General features: G+C 37.2%; 1 protein-coding gene across 1 annotated transcript in view; it reads right to left on the bottom strand.

Annotated features, from left to right (window-relative positions):
* Positions 1-7435: 7435 nt before the first annotated feature.
* The window catches only part of LOC139718269 (cilia- and flagella-associated protein 337-like), a 130972-nt gene continuing 119823 nt past the window's right edge, over positions 7436-18584 (bottom strand). Inside the window, exons 14-26 of the mRNA XM_071629751.1 lie at positions 18389-18491; positions 17584-17770; positions 16772-16932; positions 15185-15347; positions 14516-14608; positions 14198-14256; positions 12890-12968; positions 11602-11673; positions 10890-10929; positions 10141-10229; positions 9337-9590; positions 8362-8468; positions 7436-7589 (exon numbers count right to left, since the gene is read on the bottom strand). Coding sequence (XP_071485852.1) covers positions 7436-7589; positions 8362-8468; positions 9337-9590; positions 10141-10229; positions 10890-10929; positions 11602-11673; positions 12890-12968; positions 14198-14256; positions 14516-14608; positions 15185-15347; positions 16772-16932; positions 17584-17770; positions 18389-18491 — 1561 coding nt within the window. The remainder of the gene's footprint in view (positions 7590-8361; positions 8469-9336; positions 9591-10140; positions 10230-10889; positions 10930-11601; positions 11674-12889; positions 12969-14197; positions 14257-14515; positions 14609-15184; positions 15348-16771; positions 16933-17583; positions 17771-18388; positions 18492-18584) is intronic.

Here is an 18584-nt window from a genome sequence, read left to right as displayed (position 1 = left end):
AAATAGTGAAACACTAAGATTCTTTCATAATATCAGTTCATTTATGACAACGGTAATTACATAAGCACAACTTACGAGGGAGCGAATTCCTTCGGTTTTGTTGTTTACGGTACACGGTACTCCGCTCCACCGGAACCAACGTTCCCGCGTCAGCCAGCGCGCCCAGCAACAAGTGTAATTAGTAACATGTTGACCTTGCTGAAGCCGGGGTCCCGCGGGACTGCTGGTTCCATGGTGAGCTCAGCTGTGATTGCCGTACAGTCAATTACACCGTTTCATATATTCCTCTACACTATATGTTTCCCAAAGTTAGTGAATTACTTCGATCCTGGCATGACTACTGCCGATTACCTCATAATGCAAGACACTTGAGAGAAAACCTTACTCCGACAACACAAATATTCATTTGCACTTTAGCTCATACATTACCTAGCTTTCAGGGAATGTGAATATACAACAAGTTGAGATTGTAAATCCCCCAACCTCCATTCCCACCCCCTGCCCCCGGAATTCCCTTGCACACTATCGGCCGCATTACTTACGGAAGATATCTTTCAGCGGGTACATGACATTTTCTCCTGTGACAATTGCTCCCATGATATATCTGCACCCTCAGCCAAACACAGTCTTCACATATGATTGTACAGAATGAATATTCTATATGTGTTCTGGGATATGCTCAACCATCAACATAACTCAAGAAAAAATTTTTTTTTTTTTTTTGGTCCAAACTCAAACACGTATAACAAAAACATTTGAAAAATATATTTTTGCAGTATTTTTGTAGCCCATAATCATAAAGGCATTAAAAATAGCTAGAAAACATATTTTTACAGTATTTTTTTGCTGTAGCAGCACGACGTGACAAAAAAATTCAAAAAATATATTTTTAACATACAGTATTCGGTGTTCCAAAAATGTATGAAAAAACATATTTTCAAAAATATATTTTTAAGGTATTTTTCTTATATTTTCAGTATATTCTTAAATACAAAAATATCTTAAAAATATATTTTTGGGTGATTTTTTAAATATCTTCATAATATTTTTGTGATTTTTTTTTCGAGCAGGTATACATATCCACACTCACAACCCTAACCCTAACCCTAATCCTAATCCTTGCATCAAACTAAACCTCAAGCCTTATCACAACCCTGTAACCCTGACCCTAATGATCCTTGGAGAAAATAAGAAAGGAGCAATTGTTGCAGGAGCCATAGTAACAAATTTCCTAAAGCATCTAGATAGATAAACCAAAAAAGAAAAAAGAAGTACCAGGTACATGTACAAGGTACCGACCCCGCAATACGTCTGGATCTGCTACCCATTGTTATGGATACCATATGTGGCAGTTCTTCTTGCTCAATGTTTTATGATTTTTCTGGGGAGTGATAATATGGAGTTATATATTGATGTGGTTCATGACTTCGATCAAGGAACTTTAATACTGCAAAACCAGAAATGTTCGCTTGCATTAATTTTGGATATTTTGCTGGAGCCAGGATTCCCAAAATTAAGATGTAGGGGCCTACACAAAAGTTATTGTCTACACTAAATGCGTTGAATGCCAGTGGCAATTCGCAAAAAAAAAAAAATCATGTTGTGAAAAACGCTGCCAGCTCCAATTCACAAAAATATCTTCCTTCACAGTATCAGTCCTTTGTTTTACACAGTTTTCTAGCAAGATAGTAAATTTGAAGACAGATGAATCAACTTGTACTTGAAATCCATAAGTGTAGGCCTAGGCCTACTTGTTTGGTCATGGAAGAGTAATGAAAAAATATATCAAATGGATAGCTACACTACACTAACATACAGTATTTGTACTTTTTTGATTGGTAGGCCTAATTATGCTCTTGATTAGAAAGAAATTTACACTAGCTGTTAATCTTCTCTGGGAATTTTCATTTGAAGATAAGAAATCATATTCCCTGGAAGCTTTTCATGAGCTGACAGAAAACATACAAGATTTACTTACAGACTGTTGTTTCCAACAATTTTTCAATTACACATGGTATTCTGCAGAGAATAAAGTTTCTTATAGACCTTTATATACAGCTGTTTAGATTGGCTTCCATATTTGTTTCTTCCATTTTGCCACTTTTTTAATCTCAGCAGTGAAATTAAGCATGTCAAAAAAAAGTTTGTTTGCAACACTAATGTCATTCTTTCAGAATCTCAGAAGCGCTACAAGTGTGTATTTCAACTGTTGTCTTTGTTTTTTTCAGATAGTGATTTTTAAGGGAGCGATTTAGTTGCTGTTAAACCTGTCACTATCTAATTACATCATTTTATGAACAAATAATTTAAGATGGTTGAGGTGGTGACATCATTACCCCATTTCTTTGCATTTGTGATCATGATTGATTTTGTGTTTCCTTGAAACAGGTGAAAACTATCTGTTTGACAGTTTTCTTCTCATCAAAGTCAACTTAACTTTGAGTGGAATTCCCACTAATTTTTCACAATCAAAGGCTCTCTCCAGTTATCGAGCTGGGGATAACAATCACATATTGTGTACACTCTATTCAAAACCCTATATCTCTCTTTATCTATCTATCTTCTATCTACCTATCTATTTTCTTTCTATCTACTATGAAGCAATATATGTTCACCGCATCAAATTTTCTCAAATTGCCAGTAGCATTCTATGCATATAGTGTAGACAAAATCTTTAATGTGCATTTTAATTTCACAAAACTTGGCTCCTGCGAAATTCAAAAAAATAAAAATTTACACAAACAACTGAATTCTGCTTTTGCAGTATACAGCACCAAAATCATTGTTCCACAGAAGGCTTTTGAAACTTCAAAATTCATAACTTTCTGTATTACATGTGATTATAATGATACTTGTACATTCTGTTCATCTGGTTCTACTCTACACTTATTGAAGTCAGTTACTTTCATTATCACATGGAATTGCACTTTCACTGAACTAAGAGCACACATTCAACAAACCAATTTAAAAACACTGTCATGTTTTTGAAATAGAAGATTTTATTTCCAGCAAAGGCACTTGAAACTACCGTTTGAAGGGAAACGGGACTGCCAGAGACAAAACAGCTCGTGTATCCCAAAGGAAGAAACATTTACAAACACCGTACAAATATATACAACTCATCATCATTGACAGAGTATTGTGCATATTCAAGATTTTTTTGCATCGCTGATACAAACGCCACCCTTTAAAAGCACTTCACATAGTCAATCAAGTATTACACAGTCCCGATCAAATATCTTATGCATAGAACTTGTCATAATCAGAGCACAGTGATACAAAATTAAAGCTTGATAGCCTACACACCATGATTTACAGCCAACTCCGTAACTACATGCTCATACACAGCCTGAAAAGTGTATTTCAATAAAACATGGAATGGTGTTCCTACCAACTGCCTAGACGTTGGAAACAATGATACCATCGTAAATCAATTCTCGTAAATCATTTCACTACACACATGAAGAGACTTCAATAGATATCTAAATAGTAACAATATGACCTGAAATTACGCAGGTCATTTCAATCAAATCCATGGTTGATTTTTAGTCCATGGACTAAAACAGACACAAAATAGCCATACCCCATACATGTGCGTGTCAGTGCGCCTTCATTGTTGGATTTTTGGGGGCATATGCCATACCTGTCATGTGCATGTATGCAGTCACAATTTGCATACTGTACCTAATCTATGGACCAGATTCAAACTACATGCGTGAATTTGAGCCTCTAATCAGCTGTTCTCTTCTTTGCCAAAAAAAGACAGCATAAAGGTCTACTTAGTATTTTTTTTTAAAATGCTTACTTTAAAGAAGAATTAACCATGTATAAGGGGAAAAAATCAAACAAGACGAGCTCAGCAATAATTCCACCCATATGTCTGAAATAAACAAATGGAAAAGAAAAAAAACCCACTTCTACTACGTTCTACATTCATATCAGAAATATGGAATACACAAAATTTCCTAATCAGCTCAAACACTGCTATCAAACATATAGTGATTGAATTCCATTGTTACTAAATCAAGGCCAACATTGAATACTGGCTAATGGAGATCACAATCACACTGGAATACAAAATGAAAGCAATTTGTGAAAACTTTTAAAAAAAATCTATTTTGCTGGTAAATTCTAACTTATATCTTTTCAGCCAGTCCAAGGGGGGAGGGGGGGGGGGGGGGAGGGATTAAAACTCCTGCATATTCCTAGAGTCTTCTCTCTTTTATTTTTACAGCATTGAGTAGCCAAATGGAAACAGGTAAACCTCAGTCTCCAGAAATACTCTCCCTTTAACATCACATCAAAATTTCAATTCTTTTAAAAGTCATTCATTCAAGATTTGGAAAAACCAGAAAACTGATATGCTCTATAAATATCACACAGAGGATGAAGGTGAATATGACATATTTTCAAACATCAATGTATTTAAAGAATTAAAGAATTTTGCTTCTCTTTTCTAACACTCTACTTTAGGAATGAAGAGATAGGGATCAACCTCCAATTGTTTTCTAAATTTGGTTGATTACTGAAAATCAGTCTGAAATGAATGACAGCATATACAAGGGGAAACACAAATGTATAGGGGAAAAAAAAAACATTTTTTTTTTCTTTTCTATTTCATTAATCAAGAGCACAAAATAGATTATATATAAAAGAAATACTTCACTAAAGCAGTCAATTTACGCTGCACAAGGTTCTGATGCTAAATGCATAGGTCACTGATATTGAATATTATCAATACAAGACAAATCAGTACCATGAAAGGCTGTTTGGAAAAACACAAAGAAGAAATATACACACATACATGTATATCATATGCATATTTACTGGAAGCATGGATTATCAGTTAATTCTTCCATTTAAGACAAAACCAATTTAATTTCAAGTCACAAAGCTTTGAAAAGGTAGTTATTCTTCTCAATCAAAATATTCCAGAAAATGGATGGCACTTGTGGATGCTTGTGATGATTCCAAATAAAGGATTGAAAGACACGCATACATCTGACTGCAAGAAATGTGGAAGATGATATGATGCTCAGGTGATACCAGTTCCGTCAGATACATTATGTAAAGAACATCATGTGACAAGCAAGCTGGGGAAGTCCACACAAGACTGCCCATCACTAGAATGAATATCTACTCAATGCTGTTTTCATGGTTTCTAATCTATGTGCACAAACAGTCAGCTACATTTCTGATGACCTTATTTTGAAAACTTGTATTTGTTTCATTTGTAATGCACATCTAATTATTTATGACTCGGAACAGATGATTGTCAAGATGTAGATTTTTACACACACAAGATGGTGCAATTATTAAGTACTGCCCAGTTTAAAGTACAAGGTAATTTTCTATAGGACATATTTGTGCTAAAGAACAAAGCGTAGACAAAAATGAAAATTACAAAAAGCATTTGAATCTCCAGGTAAATGTATAAATTTACATCTCATGAGAAACAATTTTGAATACAAGTATTTCTATGTTGTGCTTGCATTCAAACATCTATCACTGGAACTTGTTATAAAACATGTTTATCTAATACAGAACTATAGTTTTAATGCCCATTGGCATATGTATTTGCAACAAAACAAAAAAATCAACTTTGTCTACATATTTGCTGAATATATATATGTTTAAATACCTTACAATCTGGCCCAAAGGCAACTCTCTTTATTTATTATATCAAGTTTACAGGAAGGAATGTACTTAAAGCATTTTTCATCCTTTAAAACAATAAACAGAAGATATATGAGCTACTGCTTTCAAGAACATGAGAAATTTATCTCTCTTATAGGGCTTCATTTTCAGTCTGCACATCATGGTTGGTTTGTGCACATTTATCAGTGGGCCTCTTCAATTGTGACCGTGCACCACAAAACGAACAAAAAGTCGCACGCACTGAATTTGTGCGAGGACTAAAAATAGGTGAAAAGGGTCAATTTGGTCAATCTTGACTTTGATATATTTTCTGAAAGAGCAAGTCTTCTTCTACATTATGCTAAATTTTGGGATCATAAGATGACCAGGAAAGTGTTTTTTTTTTAGCAGTTAATCTTGAACACTTTTTTTAGAATAGTGTGATTAGGTGTGTCTTTAGAGTCCCCCTTTAATTTCTTTAAAAACCCCTGTACATACTCTTCACTTTCAACTCTAATAACTTTAGGAAGGATGATACTACTGCTTTGAAAGTTGGCATTTGTTATGTACAGAATGTGCTAATAGAACATGCCCAATTTCAGCTTAATCTGATAATCCCTTCATTGTGGTTAAACCGGTGGTTTCAAACCTGTCTGTTGTTTTGGGGGGTTTTTTTTGGTCTCATTCACTGCACAGGTAGCAAAGCTTGGTGAAGATTAAACGCTTGAATAGACCCTGTGCTTCAGAGCTTCTTTTCTCAGTTCACACTTTTCTGGAGTGTGTGCTTTCTTTCCAATGTTTAGATAGGTTAGGAGAGTCCATTTGATTTGAGTTATACATCATTTTAAAGCTTGAAGTCTGCTCTTTCACAATATGCTCTTAACTAAAAATCCATGTCTGGCGACTTTTTGTTTGTTTTGTGGTGCAGGGTCACAATTTAGTTTTGTCTGCATATTAATGAATACATCGGCTACTGACCAGAAAGCCTCATCACAACAAACAACTAGATTTCTAGTACTTCAGCATATGAATTCCTAAAACAATATACTTTTGTCAGAGGCCACAGAAATCGTGAAGGTCATAAATAATAAATGGACGGTACAGAACACATGGCTCGGATTGTAAACCTTACTTACTGGGCTAGATTATGCACGTCATCGTCATGAGAACGATCATATTAGAGCATCAGTCTGGAATTGCTCTGAATTGATTCTCTGCAAGATTAAGTCACTGAATACAATTTTGCTTAAAACACACCATCCTGTTAACAGGCTTATGACACTTTGCAGTCTGTACTGCATCAACAGCTTTTTTTTTTTGTCACTAAAACAATATGTCAAGGAGGTGCATTTGATTTATAGTGAAAGGAAAGTTCATAGGTCATTATTTCTAGCCCAGGTAATAACAGCACATATCTAAATATCCCTATAGTAAGGACACACGTTGGGGTCTTGGTGCACAAGTGCAACAAACAAGTAATGTTTGACCATGCAACCAAGGCTACCGCTTTCACACACAGCCAAGATATCACTACAGATTGATCATCAACTTGACAGAGTTCATCTCTTTCTAACTCATCACAACTCTTTCCAGCTGGCATAATGTCTCTTGCCTTTGATAGCAGCATGATTACTACTTTACAACTTCTTAACCGCCACTTCAATATGTCATGAGTTCAAGCAACATAGAGGTATCCCTGTCTGAACATTCACCCTGTTTCTGCAAAATTCCGGCATCGCGGCCAAGTCCGACTCCCTACTCTTAGGGCAGGGCACTGACACGCACATATGCACACACACTAGGAAAGTGCAAATGGGTCCGAGACCTTGTCCTTGTTTCTGGATGGGGGCTGCGGAGGGGGCGTGTCCTCCAGTTCGAAGCACTTCAGCGTCTGGTAGGCACTGGTGACAGCTCTTTCCTTGGGCATTGCCTTTAACTTCTCATGGCGCAACCTTGAAAGGACAAGAGTAACTAGACGTAAGCCTTATGTCCACCTTCTTGTTATACTAAGAACAAGAGGATGCGGGGAATAGACTTGTATGTGCAAGAACAGCTGTACTAAACGTGCAATATCACTGTTGTTGCTACAAGTTATTAGAAAATACAAAGAATGTTGCCTTGGTTTATACAGAGTGACCATCACATGATACAGCACCTGATATTTCCTCTTTGAATTTCATCCTGCTTTGTTCCTTTCTATCACCATATTTGTTGGGTTGCAAACTTGCGTAACATTTGCAAGAATCATGAGACTTGGAGGGTTTTCATGAGCAGAAGCATATTAGGCATGGAAAAGTTTGAAAGGTATGTGATGCCAATTGGAACAGGTACCTCAGCACAGTTTGAACATATACCAGTAACAAGTCAAGGGAATTTGTATTTTTCATAAAGAATGAAATTTTGAGGGATTCGCTTTGCATTTTTTTCTACAGATCATTTTACATATCTGCCATCAAGATCTGGAGTAGTCTTTTCATCCAGCAGTGACTGCACAGATACTTTAAAAATTCATAACTTTTGAAGGAATTGTCTGATTTTCCTCAAACTTCACTGATGTGTTCTACTAAAATTGCTGCATTCACCCAATCCACATATATATTTGGGTTAAATTCCCCTCTACCTACCAAACAAAACATTAAATTTCAGCTTATTACTCAGCAGCTGGAGTGACTCTGATGTCATCCTGCCAGTAATAAAGAGTGCCACTCTCCAAGGAAATCTTACCTCTTGCCCGTGCCCCTGTTGAAAGGCTTCTCTCTGAGTTCGGCCGCAATCATGTCGTCGTTGTACACAAACTTCTCCTGACTGCTGACGTACGTCATAGAGTCACTCTGGAGAGGGGGAGAGAGATAGAGAGCAAACTATGTGTGAACTCAAAACTCCTCTAGACTCATCTGGGGAGAGAAGAGAGATGGCTTTAAGTAATGCTCCAGCATGCAATCAAGTTTCACTAATACAGATTACAGAAGAAATGTAAACTCATGTGTGACAGAAGCAAGACCTGGTTTGACCATTCTTGACAGACTTTCTTACATCTTACCATCATGCTCCCCTCTCACTCCCACATTTCAACCTCGATTTCTCTCTGAAGGCTACTTGTACTCGTAATGAATTTGGGATTACAAGCATACAAAATCCTACCTTCATTTCCATTTTTTTTCTAAGACCTGTCTTCACCACCGACCATTCAGTTATCTCATAAGTGCTGAATTTGTGCAACTATGTTGTTACTGCATTTCATCTTCACTGTCCGGCAAGACGTTTGACTATTGATTGTGATGTGATTGTGAACTTTTGGCATTATAGCGAGAGATTATTAAAGCAGAGGGGTGAAAATATCTTACAAATTCATTTGTACAGAGGGAGACAAAAAATAAAAAATCTTTCACAACTTGTGGTATGTTGGGTAACAAATCAAAATCAGAACTTACTTTCTCTCCTATCTTCCACACTGTTGTCAACCTTTGTCAGAGTAAAATGCATTGCACGTCGTTTTACTTTCAATTTCTACTCTTTCTCCATGCATGTGGCATAATAGTCTTTTCACATGAATATAAAACTGCATGATACTAATTTCAAATTGTACCTCCTTTCCTTCTCTTCTCTTTGACCTCACAATCTCTCTGCAAATACCAGGGCATCTTTCTTTCTTTCAAACTCACACAACTCAGCTTGAATGGCATCGAGCTTAACTCTTACCTTCTTCTCCTCTTCCTTCTCCTCCACCTCCTCCCCCTGGCTGCTGCTCTCCCCATCCCCCGTCTCCGCATCCCCGCCCGCCTGGTTGCCGTCCAGCGAGTCGCAGATGTAGTCTGACACCGAGGGGGACTTGTCGTCAAAGATTGGGTGGTTGGGCATGCTCTGGGGGTCGACGAGGACATCGTAGGGCACCATGGGGTGCTTGAAGGTGGCTGGGTTGAAGACGTCCCATGGATCGTCCTGACCAAATGTTCCTGGAATCGAGGTCACCATTGCGTCATTGTCAGATTTTTGTATGGGTTGATTACTAGTATCAGTGCAATGACTAGGAATTTAACTCCTTTAATATCTCCAGTGTAAAATATGTAATTGAGCAATGACTTACATATCTCATGTCTTGTCATAGTACAGTGTAGATGCAGAAGACAGTATTTGTAGACCTGATGATTTGTAACACAGACTTTGTGATGTTCTAACAATATCCCCTCCCCCCCAAAAAAAATACATAAATAAATAAAAAATGATAATAATAATAATTAAATAGATTACAAATCAGATCCTTTCCAATCCAATCCAGAAAAGTTTTTCCAAATATATTAATCAGACTAGATATGACATAACTACAATGAACAAAAGCATATTTCATTCCAAATGAACAGTTGCTTCTTAGCAAAAAGTAGTGATTGCTCCAACATAAACTAAAAGTCAACACATCCCATAACTCTGGTATGAGGCTTGCACATGCTATGGTGCAACAGGCACGATGGATTGCTCATAGTCACTCTAGAGGAGGGTTCCTCTTACCAACGTAGTGTCCCTCGGTGGTCCAGACCCGGACGGTGCAATCCAGGGATGAGGTGATGAGGATGCTGTGCTCTTCCACAAGGCTCATGCTACAAAGTCAAGAGGGAAAATGGTAGGAAATGTCATCCATAAACAGTAATCCATAGTTTCCATACACCTGCAAAAACTGCCAATTTTAGCTCTAAAATGGACGCATATGTAGTAGAAATGTGTGGAAAAATGTGGCGATTACAAAATATCAGTTTGGTAATGACGAAAATGCCAAGTATTACCAAAAGGGTATGCCGACAGTATTGCAATCAGGGAATATATCTGCTCATTATTGCTGTGTAATGTTTCATAATCAATTGTCGAAACTTGACAAATTAGGCCATAGCTATATCCATCAATTTTTCGCATGAGAGTCAGTCCCACGCAGCATGTTGAGAAATGATTGCTAGGGCACGATCAATCACCATGTAATGTTCTACCTACCCATTACTGAATGGGGAGGGCTCTTCAGGAATAAAAGTTGTGTGCACATGATCGCAATTATTTTACATTTTTGATCTAAACTTCTCCAAAACAGCTCATTATACCCTGGCAATCCCATCAGCCAGATAAGTTTCATGGCAGACCCTAGTATATAATTCGAGCGCACATAACATTGATTTCTTAGAGAGTTTGACTAACTGCAAGTAGCATTTTGTACTTATAGGCACCATCTACTACACACATGATGGGAATAAGAAGTATAGATGAAATCAAACCTTGTGATGCTTTGAATATGGCCTCTCCATGATCCCATCACTGCAAACAAACAAGAAAGAATAACACAAAGTTAAAGAATATAACATCAAAGTGCTTCTAGGATTCATATTCTCCCCATTTGTCTGTATAAGTAACAAAAATATGCCAAAAGCAAAAAGGGCCCAACTGTGTATTCATATGCTTCACTGACATACAAGCCACATGATGCCTTTATCAAAGTACATTACATACATTAGCTACAATGTGTATATCACCTACATCGTGTAATTACTCAATATATAGCAAGCAGAAAGGAAGCTAGGATTATCTTTGTCATTACATTTTTTCCTACAGAGTCACACAGAGAGAAACTTATTAAGTAATGATTAATAATTATGAATATTCTTCATCATGCAAAGTCCAAAACATGTGAGACAAGTCCATATCTGTGAGATACATCATCATAAAAGGATAGATCAATACATGCTTAAAAAAAAATGGAATAGCTGATGTATGTCCCTACCTCTTTAACCTACATAATATGGTAGATGGATGGAAAGAAAAAAAAAACAATCACAAACTTCAATATAGACCAGGAAGCAAAACTGGCTGAATATAGCTGTGAGAGTTTGCTTTCACATAGGAAGAGAGAGTGTGGTCTGAGAGATGTCACATGCCCCAACTCATTTTTATTGAAGTTTCTAATTCTGGAGCGAAAAGGGCGTAGCTCACTCTCAGGAGGTTCCTCAATGTTGTCAGGTCTCTGAAGGCAGTAGTGATCAATGTCCCACACAGAAATGAAACCTGCAATTACAAAAAAGAGAGAAAATAATAACTAGAAAAGCACTCTGAGAGCGTAGACCTCCGCCAAGCATGCAGCTCATCTCCACCACTGATCTTGTTCTTCCATAGAGATATCAGTGATTTCCCCCATACGTACTTATATAGCATTGTGTGCTGAAAGTCGCCCAATTTCCCAATATAGAAGCCTTTGTTACGTCATAAACCCTCAGCTGCATGGCGCGCCTCGCCCTAGCAGAAACTAGAGCACGCACTTTAGTGCGCGCATGCAAACCTCAAATACGCGCAGCCTGAACTCCCAAGTTCATTGACCCTACCTGCAAAAATAACAAAAATTCTTCATAAATTCCCCCAAAATTTTCGGATCACTACCAAAAGTTAATCGTTTGTTACTTGTGTCATTCTCAACCTTTCCTGCAAGTTTCATCCCAATCCGTTAACCGCTTTTTGAGTTATTTTGCACACGGACAAACTAACTAACTAACTAACCAACCGTAACGAAAACATAACCTCCTCCCTTGGCGGAGGTAATAATAATCTGAAGAAAAAGTGTACAACAATGTGAAAACCAAGTGACTCTCAAGGTCTTACATCACATTCTTTTTCAATCTGGCATTCTGGCATTTAAAATACATGTGCAGATAAATAAGCTCCATTCTAAATATCCATATTTTGTTTATAGGACAATTTACAATTTGAAAACCTCCCCATGGAATTATTGAAAGATATTTATTGGATAACATCCATTGCAGCTCGCAGGCTGAATTGCAGATATTTTACATGAATTAACATGAATACATCCAAATATATACAAACATACATTAAAAAATATTAGCTATTGCACAATAAAATAAACCTTTACCATTAACATAACAAAAACAAATATGCATGCATTTCCTTGACTTGCACCTCCCATCACAGTGTGTTATACACATTTTCCCTCTAATGCAACTATCAAAGCCCTTTTATTCGCTGATGCTACTAATTGTGTATGTGAGGTAATTGTGTCAGCACTTTTTTCTTCTTCTTCTCCTTCCTTTTTTTGTTTTTTTTTAAGATTTCAGCCATGGGGAGGGATGGGGGATACTAAGCTATACCGAAACAGAAGTGCTATCCATGCCGAAACATTTCAATTTCTATCAGATGTGAGCCTGTCTCATCTTTTTTTTCATCAGACAATGTGTGTTGTCTCATTCTGTGAGTGTCAAGTAACTCTTACCCATGGAGTCTCCAACAAAGAGAGTTAGATCATCGGTGGAAAGCTGAAGGCAGTTGATGGATGTGCCTGGCTTCTTCACCTGAATACGAGAATGAGTAAAATGAAACCTTGAATCCAAATGCCAAAAAAAAAAATTGAAAAGAAAAATGAAACACTTGCACCATCTACAAAAGACAATTGTAATGTTGCAAAAAGAGTGTGATTTGAAAATGGAGAGTGGACATATGTACATGCAATATCTTTCAAAGTGGCTTTATTTTCCTCAAGTCTACTCATCCTAACACAACATGCAGAAATAATTCCTCCTGTAACACAAATGCAATGCACTTATTATTTCATGAATAATCTCTAACTCTGCTTCCTAAAAAGAGATAAGACTTACTTCTACAGTGGTTCTACTGTGGTTCTTGATCAAGAATGTAACCACCCAAAAATTTACCAAAATGTCTTACATGTGTGAAATGTCAAATTACCTTTTCAAAAGCAAAGCCTCATGGATTCTGATAGAAATTTCTTGTAAGTAATCATGTTGCACTTCATAGTAATGTCTTTTTCCACCTAGAGAGCACATAGGTTGACAAGGTCAGGAAGCCACAGCCATATTCATCAAATTTTTGGCTTGATACAGTTCAGTGACCTTGTGTGATGATTAGAGGCCACTAAGGTATCAATATGCAAAGTAGGTTGACCAGTGCTCCAAATATCTGAATTAATAAGCCAGTTCGTACTTAGCTCATGGACACGTTGGTACAAATGACCTTTCTTTTTTCTCAGTTGGTTAGGCACTTTAATCGTTTTCAAAGAGACATTATGCGTACCGGTAAGCTTGCCCAACCTAACAATTCATGGAATTCGTGTTCAAACAATGCAGGAACTTGCATAGACCTGCAGTGACCAGAATGGTTCGTCAATCATCCGTCGGGGAAGCATCCATTTCATTGTTTTGCGATGAATGCATTCACAAAAACTGTTTTAAATTCATATTGCCAAATACCAGGCTTGCTGTCAGGTGGATGTACTGGCAAGCAACATTTACAATGATTGCATGAATAATCATTATATGAGAGATGCTCATCTCAGTGAATTTAAAAACCAACGTGCCTCTTGGTACAAATGACCTTTTTCTGCTCATGCGCAAAGTGGAACCTTACGAACTGGCTTATTATGTGGGTGTGTCTGCGTGTCTTTCTGTGTGTGTGTGTGTGTCTTTCTAAATTACTGCAGCATATTCACTACTACTACCATTGTATTATGAGATATGGACACTTCAAAATGACAAAGGCTGCGAATGGAATCTTTGTTACTTACGCAGGTGAATTTTCCATACAGCTGGCCATTGTTGTATACATTCCAGAAGTGAACGCAACCTGGAATAGACGAGAGATGGAAGTGTAATGAAAATATTGAGTATGGTAAGTCTGGTTAGTCACAGATTTTCACACTTTCGAAACCTTTAGCATTTTTTTTTTAAAACCCTAATTAAATCACAGCTTCATATCTATACAATATCAGAGACTCTGGTAGCATGTAGGATCATTTAGCTCAGATACTTATGACTGGAAATATTGCTAAAAAGTGTCTTTGAGCATGCACAATCTAGGTAGGAATAAAAATCCTGGTACTGACCTCTTGGCCCACTGGCAATGAGTTGTGCTGCCTCCTTGTTGGTTCGCCTCGAAGGAATGAAGATAACTCTGGAGATACTGTTGTCGCCATCGACTGACAAATCAATAATATCAATTCAAATGATGAGACAAAATTATAAAGTTGGTTCTTCTTTCATATGTTGTGATAATCCTTCATTCTTGTGTGTGTATGTGTTGCTGTTCTTTCTTTTTTACGTATTTCAATTCACTGTCGTTTGAAGCAGGATGTGTGCACACTAAGGTCAAAATGTAATGGAGAATCATTTTGATTTTGTAACTAATGACACAACCACCATATACAGACATAATACAGTGTAATGAATATTTTGATGTAGTGGTCTATCAGTTGAAAAAAAAAAAATATTGTAAACGTGAAATGTTTTGCTGTGAGGAAATTTTTGAGCATTTCTGTTCACTCAGAACTTTGCAAATATAACAGCATATAAATGCAGGTATGTCTATATCCATGTACAAAAACTGCTCTCATCCACAGCACAAGACAAGTTCCTTAATATTAGCTCAGCATGAAAAAAAAAGTTATTTTTTGTGCAACATTTACTATTAAGTTAACAGTAAAAATTAAAACATAAATAGCAAAGATATGCAGATATCAAAAATAGTTCTGTTTCACTACTCTGTCTCGACTTACCTGCACCTTTTTCTTCCTCATAGAACTTGGTGCTCTGGATGTGTGAGTAGGCGTAGCCAGACACCAGGTTCCACACGATGATCTCTCCGTCATAACTGGATGTTGCCAGGAGTGATGGTGGGCAGGCTGCCACAGACAGGATGTCCTCTTTGTGACCATTTTTCTGCTCATTCACAACGAAAATTGGACAAAATATCATGAGATTTCAATTTGAAACACCTGTTTTTAACACAAGAGTTTCTGGAAAGGTTTGCCAATTATGAATCAAATGGCAGACATAAATTTACTTTTAATCCAATTGATAAGTACTGAGGCTATTAGAAAAACAAACAACAATGTATATCAGGACTCATCTGAAATTACAGTTTGGATCAAGCCTTTAATGGTATAGCAAACTTCACCTAACTGTATATCAAAGGCAATATCAACTTATAATGCATCATACATCTCAGCAAGAAAGATATAGAGAGAGCAAGAAAGGTTGTGAAAACAAACAGATAGACAGACACACAGACAGATGTACATACAGAGAGAGAGATATGAAAGTGAATGAGGGCATGGGAGAAGTGTGCAAATATGAACACAGAGTGTGAAACTAAACATGGCACAGAATGATGAGGAAGGAAAGAGCAAGCGGCAAACAAATAGACAGGACTTTAAAATATATCAAGTAGATGCTAATGGCAATTTAAGTGGGAGGACTCCAGGGGAAAGGTATGGGGGAGAGATTGAGAGGGCATGGTGCCAACTTGACATCATATGCTCACATGATTCCTACAGCTTTCAGTTTCAACCATAATAATTTGCTGCAAGACATGCATCCACAATTCATATTTCCTCAAACTCTCTTCCACAAAAGACATACATGTATTTTGGCTGTGGTTTGCTTTTTTCTGAAGAAACCAAATTACTATTCCTTCATTCTGGGTTAAATGGTTGTGAATAGTTTGAATGTAATAGAGTGAAATAAGATTGTAGTAATCAGATAACTGTAGTCTGTTGGCTTTCTATCGATCAAAATTTCATCATTGTCATCCTCATCATCATTATCATTTATCACCAACAGCATAATCATGAATATTACATCATTAACATTATTTTACTTGGCACTTTATTGTGACACTGCAAGTTGCCATGTAATCATGGCACACATAAATGGCATGTTTGTGCATTTTCATTCGTATCAGTCTGAGTTGCTAACATACAGAAACATTTCAATCAATAGCGCTACTATATTCTGTCCTCCCCATCCCCCCCCCCCCCCACCCTGACTGCATGATGCAGATGTGGCTATGTAATCAGAAAATAACAAACAGGGAGATGAATTTACAACCTGGTACCATGTTGCCACACAAAAAACAAACATAACATTTCTAGAGTACTGTATACGCCGAATATTTGGCGAGGTTTTTACTTTCGCGAATTTCACGAGTCAATTGCTATTCGTGAATTTAAAGACACACGAAAACACACTAATTTCTTCGTTCAGTACTTGGGAAATCATTGGGAAGTCCCAATTCGCGAAAATTTAGACACGCTAAATATATGACGTATTCAGTGGTTGCACATTGTGTAATCGGTTCTTACCTCATCATCAGGCCATCTGGGCATGGGTCGCTGTATGTGTCTGAAGTCCTCACTGGAGTCTGTGTACACATTGATGCATCGGTCCCAGCCAACCGAGATCACGTAGCGGTTCTTGTTCATCTCAATGTACACCACATCTGTCACTTCGTCACTGCCTTCAGCTTCATGTGGGAATATTAAATAACGGACACATGATCGAGTCATGTCAATACAGCTGTCTCCTTGATAAATTTGTTCCTCTTAGATACTTTATCATTTCTTTGCTTTCTTCCTTTTTTGTTTGGTGCGAGTCCCGTAAAATTTGCCGAACGTGATACATGTCAGATATCCACACTAAATAAAAAAAGAATTGGCAAAAGAACCCATGACATTGTCCAATCTTGTTGTATTTTGAGGAAAAATAAATTGTTTTTGTTTCCCTTATCCATAATATCAACAATGATGCATGAATGTAAATACCCCACAAGTCTTACCTATTTATATATTGCATGGCGAGTGACTACATATTGCATCTTAAGCATCTTCTTAACCACCCAACAGAACTCTTTGGCTGATATACAAATTAAGATTATTCACAGCCACGGTTTCATATGAGCAATGCAAGTGAATATGTGAGCAAAGTTAAAGAAGCTCTACATACCAACACCCACAGAAATCAAGACATATGTCTATAATGCATCCCCATGCAATCCACACAGATTTAAGATGTTAATGATTTTGCCCAGACTAATCTGTTTTGTGCATACTGAACACAAAACTTTTTGAAGTCACACTCTATTCAAATATATGAACATCAAGAAGAATTCCTGTACCTTTTTCTAATTTTTTCAGACAGTGGCCATTGTTGTAGTTCCATATCTTCAGCTTGCCGTCCCTTGACCCTGTGATTAACCTCCGACCAGTGTTGTCAAAGGTCAGGGTGGTGATGGCATTGTTGTTGTGTGCCTGGGAAAACTCAAAGACCAGGTGACCAGTCTCAAAGTCCCAGAGTTTAACGACCTGGCATGGGGTAAAAAAAAAAGTGGATCTTGCTCATCAAGACAGTGTAACTGACTAGTTTTCCTTGGTGGGTAACTTGCATTTATAAAAATGAATGAATGAAATGATATAAAACTGGCAAGAGTAGAGTGCTACTTATCAACGAGTCACATGATATCGTTTGTCATGTGATCACGAAAGAAAGGCCGAGCTAAACAACAGTCTTGTTTGCAAGTTCGTGTTCCGATATCATGAATGCCTATTGACCAAAAAGAATGATAGTGTCAAATGACCAACACATGTTTATTTGTTCACATAGCTACAAAAACATTAATATCCTACACAGCTGTATCACTGCTAGGATCTAGATTGTGGTCTTTTGCAACTATTTATAACTTTTATATTCAACACATCCCAGGATATAAAGGGATTTGCTAATAGGACAGAATTCAGGAGATCTCTTTCTCTCCCTATGAATGAAATTCTATAATCAGAACTTAATTTGCAGGCAGAGTTTCAAAATGTGTGATCAACAGACTACAAGAAGAGTCCTAGAAGCTGTGCATAAGAGTAAACCAATGTAAGTCAAAGTGTCTACGTCAAAAACGGCTGGAGGAGCAATATCATGTATTCACTTACCGAAGCATCAGAGGTTGTGACTACATTCTTGAACTCGCTGTTGTACTTTGCACATAGAATGGGTGTCCGGTGGGTGATGGGGATTTCTCGTAGTTCATGAGATCTAAGAAAAGAAGTTAAGATATTACTTTTTACTGATAGATATCCATATCATTAGTGTTAGCAATGTTAAGCAAAATGTACATTTGTTGTTTAA

Source organism: Diadema antillarum, unplaced genomic scaffold, assembly GCF_040938485.1.
Source record: "Diadema antillarum isolate AM-2024a unplaced genomic scaffold, OU_Dant_1.0 scf00000092, whole genome shotgun sequence".
Lineage (NCBI taxonomy): Eukaryota > Metazoa > Echinodermata > Echinoidea > Diadematoida > Diadematidae > Diadema > Diadema antillarum.
This window is presented reverse-complemented; position numbering and strand designations above follow the sequence as displayed.